This window comes from Lolium rigidum, chromosome 4 (assembly GCF_022539505.1).
Source record: "Lolium rigidum isolate FL_2022 chromosome 4, APGP_CSIRO_Lrig_0.1, whole genome shotgun sequence".
NCBI lineage: Eukaryota > Viridiplantae > Streptophyta > Magnoliopsida > Poales > Poaceae > Lolium > Lolium rigidum.
The window spans coordinates 87,547,612-87,559,324 of NC_061511.1; the positions used below are offsets into that span (position 1 = coordinate 87,547,612).

General features: G+C 42.8%; 1 protein-coding gene and 1 long non-coding RNA gene across 2 annotated transcripts; one reads left to right on the top strand and one right to left on the bottom strand.

Annotated features, from left to right (window-relative positions):
* Nucleotides 1-3,716: 3,716 nt before the first annotated feature.
* Nucleotides 3,717-8,379, bottom strand: LOC124650429. Its single transcript, XR_006986993.1, has 4 exons — nucleotides 7,837-8,379; nucleotides 6,514-6,688; nucleotides 4,756-5,378; nucleotides 3,717-4,114 (listed from the first exon to the last, which is right to left on the bottom strand). It is a non-coding gene; the product is annotated as an uncharacterized LOC124650429 (long non-coding RNA).
* Nucleotides 8,380-9,534: 1,155 nt separating this feature from the next.
* LOC124707938 lies at nucleotides 9,535-10,173 on the top strand. The gene has a single exon (XM_047239623.1). It carries the CDS (start codon nucleotides 9,535-9,537, stop codon nucleotides 10,171-10,173), a length of 639 nt encoding a protein of 212 aa, XP_047095579.1.
* The last annotated feature ends 1,540 nt before the right edge of the window (nucleotides 10,174-11,713 follow it).

The following is an 11,713-nucleotide window of genomic DNA, read 5'->3' on the forward strand; positions in this document are numbered from 1 at the left end:
TCCCAAGCTTCCTTGGCGGTGGTGTAGTTCCGGACACGATGCAATTCCGGAGTCCCCACACTAGTTTGAATCATGTGAAGGGCGGTGTTGTTGAGTTGACTATCAATTGCTTCTCTTCTAGTCAACTTGTCGGGGTTGTATGGCTTGAAGCCCTCCAAGATGATTCTCCATAGTTCATTGGAAGCACTACAAACATGAGAGCGGAACTAAAATTGCCAAGTATCGAAATTATCAACGGAAAACTTAGGTGGGTCGCCCCGAATGTTTAAATGGGGATGGGGAACCGGTATATCGGGAGATAGGAAAGGTGGAGCTACTCGATTGTAGCTTTCACCTCCACTAGTTCCCCTAGGAGATGCACTTGTAGATTTGATAGTGTTTAAGTTGTCACCTTCCACGGGTTTGGTAGATGAGGGTAAGTCCGAAGCCTCTCCATCATCTAACGCACCCGTGTCTTTTACCTCTACACTAGGAGCCTTGGGAAGGGCCGGAGCCAAAAGCTCGGCAATCATCTTTTTCATGCTTTCCATTTGGGCTTCCATGGAGGACTTCAAAGAATTGAAGTCTTCCACGGAGACCAACTTGGCGGCCACTTCCGAGGGCACCTCGTCCGGCATACTCTTAGGCGGTTAAGCCCGAAATAAGAGCCGAGGCTCTGATACCAATTGAAAGGATCGTATGCCGCACCTAGAGGGGGGTGAATAGGTGCTAACCAATTTTTAGTTCTTTTTCAATTTAGGCTTGACACGAAAGGTAAATTCTCTAGATATGCAACTAAGTGAATTTACCTATATGACAAGGATATCAACTAAGCAAGGTATAGCTACGCAATAGTAGATAGAGTGGGATAGAGGTAACCGAGAGTGGAGCACGCGATGACACGGAGATGATTCCCGTAGTTCCCTTCCTTTGCAAGAAGGTACGTCTACGTTTGGAGGAGTGTGGTTGCTACGCAAGCCAAACCAACAGCCACGAAGGCTTCACTCAGATCTCATGTGAGCAACGCCACGAAGGCCTAGCCCACTTCCACTAAGGGATTTCCTCGAGGCGGAAACCGGGCCTTTACAAAGTTCTTGGGGCACACATCCACAACCAAATTGGAGGCTCCCAAATCTGTAACAATACAACAATCAACAACAACACATCAACCACAAAACAACTAGGGAACCAAATAGGAACACTAGCATGAGATCCCTCAAACAAGAGAGGGGGAAATGAAGAACGCTTCGGTGAGGATGTAGATCGGTGTCTTCTCCTTCGAATCTCCAAAGATCAAGAGCTTTGGTTGGGGGAGGAAGGAGATCTTGCAAATCTTGACTTTCTTGAGGTGGCTCTAATGGAGGTGGCTTGGCAGATTTCTTGTGTAATGATTGAGCAAGCAACCAAGGTAGAAGAAGGGGGGTATTTATACCCCCTCTCAAAATTGAGCCGTTGCTGCTTCCGGGGGGCCGGATAATCCACCCTAAGTAAGGGCCGGATAATCCGCCCCCCCGGATAATCCGGCCATCGGGACAAAAGTGTGACATTGTCCGGCCAAATGTCCGGCCCATGTACTGATTCACATTTCTTCCAATCCTTAGCCAAAAACGCGGGGGGGGGGCGGATATTTCCAAATATCCGGCCCGGATAATCCGGCCCTGGTACAATACCGGGACATTATCCGGGCAAATGTCCGCCCCCCATACTGCGCAACACTTCCTCGAGATACTTAGCCAAAATCAGGGGGCCGGATATTTCAACAATATCCGGCCCGGATTATCCGGCCTGGCCACATTTTTCCTGTTAACTTTTGACAGACCGACCAAATCCAACACACACAAATATGAAACTATGTAATCCCTGTACCACTTAATCAAACATTAGTGTATCACATATATTGACATCAAAAACACAAAACATAATGCAAGAGATGTTCTTTCAGATGGCTGTGATAAGCCTGGGATGCCCACATGTATGTAGACTAGCATTTTCAGTGTTGGCTTACACTTGGGCCTACTATCATAAAATGGGTTGATAATCTATTTTATTTTTCCTTCTCTATTTGCAGTACAAACAAATGGCAGAAGTTTGAAAGAGGAGGGGGGGCACCGGAGCAAAACCGGTACAACACTAACCAAATGGCAGTTGATGACATGAAAAAACACTCAACCATAAGCAAATTTGGTGAGTTGAACAGTTAGTTACTAATGAAATTACTCCCACTATGAGTAGTCTTACGGGATCAAGATTACGGGAGCTGGGTTACGGGATGGCGTGGGGATCAGGGATTAACTGCCATTCCTGAAATCACGGGAAGTTCAGAGATTTGCACCAGCCAGCTTCGTCCACCTCACCCCGTAAAAAAATTCGTGTAACAAAATTTCCGTAAACTTAACATTATTGCATGGAAAATAGCTTCCAAATATGATGTCAGGCAATATGCCGCTCGGTGCAAAGAGCGCATTCAGGGTGACGGCTATGCCCGATTTACATTCATCTTATGTACAATAGAAATTTTGGGGAATTTTAATCATTGGTTTTGCTAATTCCCAGTCGACTGAGAATCAGTCAAGCTCTAGACCAAGGGATTAATTGTACCGTGATTCGTGCTAGCATGAATTGCAACACATATTTTTCTAGTTGCATATGGAATTGCAACTAAAAAGAAAACCCAAACCATTTGATTGATTCATGATATTCATAAGTTGCGACATAGAAATATGCCACTGGCCGTTAAATTGACTAGTACAAATGCCCGTGCGTTGCCACGGGTCCTAAAATTTTATTTCTCACTGCACATATATAATTTACAACTCATTATAAAATTTAAAATAAATTAAGAATATCATAATGTATTACAATATGATAATACCGAACGCAATAACAAGACAACATTGTTGTACATCTGTGTGGTTTCAAGTTCTAGATCTTCTTGTTAATTACTTTTCCATGGTAAGTCTCACACCTATGTTCCAGGCCGACAAAGATGTCAACTTAACAACCACTTCTTTTGAATGTATTATTGTCTCACAAAATGAGGGTGCTGCAAACACAAGTATACCTGAAGAATACTTCTTTTCTGATTAATCCAAACAACACTTTGATATTCATAGTTAAATGTTCGTGTGTTTCCATGGAGAAAAATGATTAATCCAAGCAAGCACGATGACTTGATTTTTTTTAATACCCCATCCTATACAATGTCATTTTTATGTCTATCACTAACCTTCTGAGGACCAACAACATGTGTTCTCTCTATCTATTATTACCCTTTTCGTCCATGTCATATTAGCGGTACTTTTAGCGTGTAAGTGCGTCAATAACAAGAATGACTTTGTTAATCCTAAATCGGTGCCGATTCAGTAAGTGCAAAAGAATGCGGAATGTGAAGTAGCAAGAAAGAAATATAGTGTGTCTCTTTTTTGTGCACTGGTTTTAATAAGTAAATAATAAGTAGCATATACAAATCCACATTAACAGACAATGCATACAACAGTTTATTCTTTCCACTCCATCACGTGTCTCTCTCTAGCATGAACTTCTCACCATTTTAGCCATTTTTTGGAGGAAGGTAACTATCCACACTTCCATTATGTAAGTAAAAAAGGTTTTATTGTCGACTATGGAAAGTGCAAGAATCATGAACAAGAATACTGAATGCAGAGCAGAAAAAATATATGGACCAACAAGTTTTAATACAAAAATACTATATAGTGTATGCAAAACTACATTGACAATTTGCTAAAATAAAGTATAGTAATTTGTTAAGAATAGTCCCTCGTTTCATTTCCTTCTCTAAGTGCCCATTTGAATGTCACTGAATTTTCTTTTCTACACACTACAACGTTGTCACTAAACCCTAGTCATCCCACTTACGAATATGTCACTCGCTGCTGAGCTTCGGTATTTATACAGCAGTGTATTCCCATATCTTAGACTTTGGATTGCTAAGAAAAATGAAAACATCAGAAGGGCGGGGGCCTTTAGTCAGCTGCCTTTTCCAAGAAAACTAATCCTTCTTTCCCCACTTGTAGTCCAAGCTAACCTTCATTACTTGTGTATTCGTCTCGTACCCATATAGATACAAAGCTGGCTTCACCATTCTTCTTCCCTAGAATCTATCCAACAAAACTACCTGCCAAATATAAAGAACAACAAACAAAGATATATTTATTGCAGATGATATAATTTGTGTGCAAACATGAACGAAGATTTCACATTAACCCCTACATCAATCTTTATTTTTGAAGAAAGCATTCCATATGATATCCTGAAAAAATAGAAATACACAAAGAAAAACAACACGGCAGATGAACGTGCAAATTCTCGACCATTCCCCCTTCATGTCTTTTTTATTTACAAATTTTTGATGGTCTGGTACATGATGGATTGCAGTTTAATGCTTGCTTAAATGGGGAGAAATTTAAGAGCTTGGTCCCTCAATAGCAAAAGGCAGTTTTTCGTGTTTGTTTGCAACAAATTCACATCAAGAAAAATGTGGTATACTTTTCCATGACAATGCTCCACTGATCACTTAATAAGTTAATATACATGCACACAGAAGGCCGAAAAATCCACTAACCATGTTATTGTTAGTTTTGTTGTGATTCGTAATATATTAAAACTGAAACACTTGAACAAACCATCATTAATGCTTGTTTCAAGCTTCTAAATAGTACTCTGACTACGAGCATGTTTCAATTGAAACAAAATGAAACCTAGCTAGCCAGCACAAGATAACAAGAAAAAGGTAATTAAAAAATAATCACTACGTACCTGAAGCTCATGTAAATTAGTCACACAATTCAAGACAAAACTCTTGTATCTTTTGAAGCAAATTCTCCTGATTTGAATGTGCATCCATATATTCTTAGGAATGATCTCATAAAAATGTATGTCGTTTCAGATGCATCTCCATTAGCATTGTAAAGTGGAATGTTCCAAACAGCCAATGATGTCTGACTGCCAGTGGCATCCGAGGTCATCTTGGACTCTCCAAGGTCAAGGCCTGAATAAGTAGAACAATCATTTCTTTGTTCTTTCAGTAACCTCCACATATGATCTTGCAAGTAATGCATACATAGCTGCAACTGAACTGAGACGTGTCTGTATTCGAAGCTGAAGTACTAATCAAGTCAGATCACTCTTCAGATGGGAAAGAGGAGAAGAATGGCTCTGGGGCAGGGCTTGTGCTCAGCTCATATAGTTGCGCCTCGTAGTCCCACCGCCGAACACCACGGGTGTGGGGGGCGCCGCGCTACAACGCCAGCCAGGATGCTAGACTCTATCGCTAGGAGGAGCTTCAAGATGGTCATCTCCAATGAAGGCATCAGCAGTGATGGCTTCGGTGGGGAAGTCCAGAGCGCGCCAGACCTCCTGTCGCACTTTGGGATCAATTTCTGAAAAATAATCATTGAGGTGAAGTGTATTACCTAGGAGACCTTTTCTAGTAAAATGAGTGAGGTTTTTATTTTATATAGAGTAAGACTGATGAAAGTGGATAATAAAAATGATAAAATTACAAGTGCAACTAATGCGTAAAAATAATTAGGAGTTTAGGAATATGCATGGAATGAAAGCACATTATGCCAATCAACTATGGACGCTCTGAATATACATGCTACGGGAACAAAATGCAATGTATATTTTCGCACATGTCTAGGATCGTGATTGTAAGTTGACATAATTATTTACTACTAATTTGACTAAAAAACTTATGTAATTTCAACAATAATCGATAGATAAAATCTGAATATCATGAATTTCAGTGCAAAGGAGATATATCATTGATATTATTATGCAGTTGACTCGTGCAAATTGCTTGTACTACCAGATCATGAATGAACAAATTGCATCCTCTGCAGCCCTGAAACCAATAACCAAATCAATCACATCAAGATCATAGGAGGATCATGGAGATAAAATTGCCTCGAGTTATATTTCTACAGCTTAAATTTCATGTTCTTAATCTTCAAACCTAATCACATAAAAAATCGTAACCTTTTTTACTTATAACTCTAACATGCATTACAAAGACTTTTTATTCGGACATCAGAACAACTATGCAACAAGTCCGAAGTCAAAACATCTGGGAATCTTGAATTAGTAATTTTTGTTGTCTTTAGGACAGTAGAACAAAAATATTGTCCGAAAGGGACAGTAGAAGAAATTTGGTCTTTCCATAATCATATCAGCAACTTGTGTATGTTTGTGTGCAGCCAACGCAATGCCATAACTCTTCATCGCATCATAGGTATAGCCCATTTATTCACGAGAATCACATGCAGAATTGCAGATACATTCCTCCGCTGGCTTCGACCTCACGAACTAACCGCAAGTGAGCCAGATTTGTTAGTTTCAGATAATTGTTTTGAGTGGTGAATACAGATTTCATATTATTTTAACCTAGCACCTCCATCAAACACCTTGTCTACACAAAATAAAAAAGTGCACAAACAAGTTCACATGCAATCTTCTTTAATGTACAGGAACAACAACCAGATATGAATAAAATGGCCACAAGGGAACAAGAACCTGCTTGTGATTACCATTGTAGCGTCCATCCTGCCTGCGATTTAGAATATCCTGGTTCCTCTTAGACGACTTGGACATGTAGAACATAAAGATGTAGAATGCCCTAGCGTTGGGGAGACAATGGGTAGGAGGATCTCAGTCCGTGCGCGGGGCAGCAAACTGAAGCATGTTCACTCTGCAATTAACCAAGCAATGTGAATTAGAAGAGTTAAAGGATATGCAAATAAAAACCATTTCAAGGTACTGGTTCTGCAATGAACAATCACATGTAGATGGCTGACGTAGAATTAATCTCAGAAGAGGTTTTCTACACCTTTCTCTTATATTTCTCTTATCTGAGGCAAATCACAACTCCACATAGTTGGTGATGTGCATGTAACAGATCAGGTCAACACCAAAAGCTCCGAAGTAAGAAATGACGATCCAAAAACTGGTTACGCTTAGATGTAGAATCACATTGTATTATACTCCTGGGGGTGCCACTATACCGTGTCCCTATTATCATACAATTATACAAGGTTCCTGAAGTTGTTGTTCAGACTAATTTCATCCTTGGTACCAAATATGTTTGACTTATGATTTGAACATGAAGATGCTGAATCACTAACGCTTTATGCAGAGGTAAACAAGCATGTGCAAGAACAATATATGAAGGTAAGAAATTATCTCATCCCTATTAGGACATGTACACTCCGGGGCGCTTGGTTAGGCGTTCTGGAAAATAAAAATAAAGGGTGCTGAATCTGATTATTAGCTAAGCGATGGCTTTCCAACAGTAGGGGCTATTGAGGCCGTAAAGAGCGATTGCTTTTTGTATGGATTTTTCTACGGCTGGTTTGAATCCTTCCGTGTGGATAAAAAAAAAGAGCGGCCGGCGAATGGTTAAGCAACGACACAATCAGCATTCCCAAGATCAGCGAGGATTATGCCATAATAACTGCCAGGATTATGACCCTAGCGTCTGTGCTAAGCATCTTCATTGTAGATGCCCTACCGTACTCAAGATTACTCACATTCTTTATGTAATACTAAGGCTGAGGTAATTTCTTAAAATAGTAATTCAGAAGACAAAGTACTCACCGTCTCATGTACAGTGAGTATTTGACTTCAGTGATTACACCAAAAGTACTAAATAGTGCCATTGAAAGGCCAAATACGATTCAGATATCAGGCCAACAAAAATTCTCAACTGAAGTAGAACTTTTAGAATTAATCAACTTACGTAGTTCTGGCTGATATAAATTATTCCTAGCACAAAGAGGCATTAAGCTGCAGTATGAAACAACAACAAAAATCAGTATCGTCATCTCCATCGGGAATTACCTGTTGCTGATACTATCATTGGAGCGCAGCTCCATCGCCGCATCCCTTAGTGAGGATCAGACCGGCCAAGATCGGGGATGGATCTCGAGAAGGAGGAGGTCGTCCACTTGGGGTTGCTCGGGGAGGAGCTTTTGCTGGAGAAGGACCGAACTTTGAGGAGGCCGAACCTCGAGATGGAGGTCATCCGGATGTGAGGAGGCGCTCCGCTCAGCGATCCGCTCAGACGACTGAGGGAGGGTGGCTGGGGCGGGGAGCCGGGGACACGAGAAGGGCGGCGGCTGCAGGACTTGTGCTAGGGTTCAACGAGGAGGTCGGGATGCAAAGGAATTGGCAAGGAGGCAGGTGGATCAGTGGATAGGGACTTAGGCAGGAGTCATGATGGAGATGGGAGGCGGTCGTGGACAACGAAGTCGAACTGGAGGCGGCGGTGCTCCTGGTAGTTGGACAGCAGGATGTTGGTGAGGCGCGGTGGCCGGGATCGGCAGCGTCGAACCTGAACGCTCGGTCTCATCGTCGGGGTGAACTCAGTGGCCGGCAGAGGAGATGCGGCGTGAGGGAGGGCGGCTAGGTATTGGTGTGGTGACGGCGGCGTTGGGTGTGAGACGGGAGAGAAGATGGATTGGTTTGGTTGGAACAGCGCTTACATCTGGTGGGCCTGGCCCACTTAGGCGCGTGCGGTTGAGTCGAGGATCAACGAGGACGACGAAAAGTTGGTCGTAGTGAGAGTTTGGCAGAATAGGGAACATGTTCCTCCTTTTTAAGTAGTGTAGATTCATGATTAATGCTAGCCATGAGTTACAACATGGGTTACAACTAACATTTGATGATATCACTTGATTGAGAATTAATCACACCATTATGTCATCATAATTTTTCTACATAAGTCTCTAGGATCATATCATTCAATAGAAAGTCTATCGTGATCTCAAACCTTATTCTCATTTGAGTCCTCCTTCGGTATAAGCACCCTCCCCTCTCGACCAAACTAAAACACATTTGAGATATATGTGTGCTCATTTATAAACTTAATTGCGAAAGGTACAGAGCAATATCAGCTCTTACAGTGTTTGGGTTCGAGAGAGAGGGGTGTGTATCAAAGCAGAAACATCCTCCCTTTTATTTGAGAATTTTCATGCACATGTTCTTTTATTATCTCTATGCTATCTCTATTAATTACGGTGAAGTTCCTGAGTCCAATTTCTGTGAGCAATCTCAGACACCAATACAAAAACCATGTGTTTGAAATCATAGTACATCCTCCGTTTCGAATAATAAGATATTCTATTTTTTTCTGAATCGTATGTATCCAAACGTGTTTCCGTCTATCTATTTCCTCATTTCGCTTCGTATTGTTGTCCACATTATAAAATATAAATACCTCATAATACGCAACAGATGGAGTAAATCACATTTCAATGCTGTATGTATATCTTAGTTATATGTAAAATGTTACTTCCTTCAATCTAAATTACTGATCACAGATTTAAGTAAAATGTTGGCTACGACGATGAATTTGGATCGGAGTACTAGTATTTCTTACGAGAACATGCTATTTTTTTTTCGTAACGAGAAAGACAAGCCTCGCTCCTGTCGCTTCTGGTCGCGTGTCTGCGACGGTGCGTCTCCTTAGATTTGACTCTACCATATCCCAGTCCTTGCTCTGCTCCTCCCTGTGCACGGCAAGATTCGTTCTTCTCCATGGCCAGATCGCTGGAGCCGCCGCGGTACTACGCGGCCGCGCGCACTAGCTACCCCTCGGCCTCCACCTCCGCGGTGGGCTCCTGCGCCGTGGCCTGTCTCTTCCTCCTCCTCGCCGCCGCTGGCGCGGCGACGGCCCTGTTCCTGCTCTTCTGGCCACGCGCGCCGGACATTTCCGTGGCGGCCGTGCAGCTCCCATCCTTCTCCTTCGGCAACGGCACCGCCACCTTCACCTTCCAGCAGCTCGCCTCCGTCCGCAACCCCAACCGCGCGCCGCTCGCGCACTACGACAGCTCCCTCCACGTCGGCTACGCCGGCCGCGAGGTCGGCCACATGTACATTCCCGCCGGAAAGATCGACGGCGGACGCACGCAGTTCATGGCCACCAGCTTCAACGTCCCTGCCTTCCCCTACTCCTCCTCGCCGAACACCATCACCGTCCCCGCCTCCGGCCCCTCCCCTGCTCTAGCGGCGCTGGGGCGGCAGCAGGCGCCGCCGGTGATCGAGGTGGACTCCCTGCTGGTCATCAAAGGAAGGGTCACCGTGCTTCGGGTGCTCACCCACCACGTTGAGGCCTCCAAGCTGTGCCGCATCGGCGTATCGCCGGCCGACGGCCGCGTGCTCGGCTTCCGGTGCTGAATGCTGAGTTCTCGATGGGTAGGTGCTGTCGTATCAATTTCTTGAACTGGATCGCTGCATAATGCAAGATAATAAGGTTGTTTGATCTAAGCTACTGCGTAGTAGTTCGTTTTTCTTTGGGTTTTTTAGTATTCGTTTCCTTTTCTTTGCATTCATCCCGTTTGCTAATCTTGATGTTATAGATTATACTAGTATAGATTTCTAGGTGCTCAAAGAGTCCAGACCAAACAAAGATTTGGTTCTTGAGATGTTCCACTGTTCAAATTGGACAGCTGGTTCTGCAATACTGCTGAGGAAACTGAAGTTATAGTTCTGATTTTCGTGGCTTCAAACTGAATTATATTGTGAAATCCCAATGTACTATACTCTTCTTTCCTGCAAAAAAAAGTTAAAGATTGCGATCCTTGCATCGGATCAGTTCCAATTGGATGTGTACAGATGCAAGTGGAAATGTTCTTACGCATCCAAATAGAGATGCTAATTCTTGGTGGGTGATTACGGCAAGCATATTCTAGCATTATTAATCGACCAAGATTGACACTTGAGTAGTCGCGTACCGCGGATTGAAACTGTTGATGTAATTTACTGCCGTTCGCTGTGTTGGGTGGGCATCATGGTTGGATCATAATGAAGCTGACGAAGATGGTAAGGATAAGAGAGGTTGGTGCCGCACTGGTCACGGATTTTTGCTCATCACTGTAGCCGAACTGTCAACCATATACTGTAGTATATGCTAAACTAAAACATAAATAAAAGTAGGCAGATGCACTTTTGTGTAGATCTCGTGGACTACGACCCTCCGGGTTATCTATCTGAGATAACTATGCTGACCGGTTGCTTTGTTTTCTGACAAGAACACACGGCGTACTTTAGTACTCCATGATGATCGGTTTAAAGGTAAAGCAAGCCCCCAAAAGACGGACAAGACATGCAGGAGCAGAAACTACACGAAACTCCCCACAGAAGCAAACAGAACCCTGGCAGGGCAGCGAAAAGCAACGCAATCACAAATAGGTCGTCTTGTGGTTTCGAGCTCTTGAATTTAGGACGAAGAGTGATTTTTGTAAAGAGTTCAAGGATGAAAAGTGGATTTGTGTTTCAGATAAAAACGGAGGATTTAAAACACGATGTTTGTGTAGATATAAAATTTCCTCAAAATAGAATGCAAAATAATATTAAGAAAATCAAATTCTTAGAATCAGGCCACCAATCAAGCAAGGAGTCATGATCAGGTAGTTTCTCAATCCTATAATATCGGAGAGAACAAAACATTCAATTTTTTGTTTTTCTTAATTCACGCGTTTTGAGAACCGAGTGAATCAAATTGAGGCGTAGATACTGGGATAGTGCAATTGCTTTGATCTAAAAGGAAAATCGTAGGAAGAAGCACTAAAATCCTATGAAATTCATCTCTGCGGTAGTCAAATGATTCCCGGGTTGCAGCTGCACTTTTTGACATGTGCGTATCAAAGCCCATCCTGAGAAACGAGGACACATTCGCCGACCAGGGAGATTCCCTGAGAGCAAAGCAACAATGCCC

Coding starts and splice junctions, on each gene's coding strand:
- LOC124707938 (XM_047239623.1), top strand. CDS start 9,535: ATGGCCAGATCGCTGGAGCCGCCGCGGTACTACGCGGCCGCGCGCACT.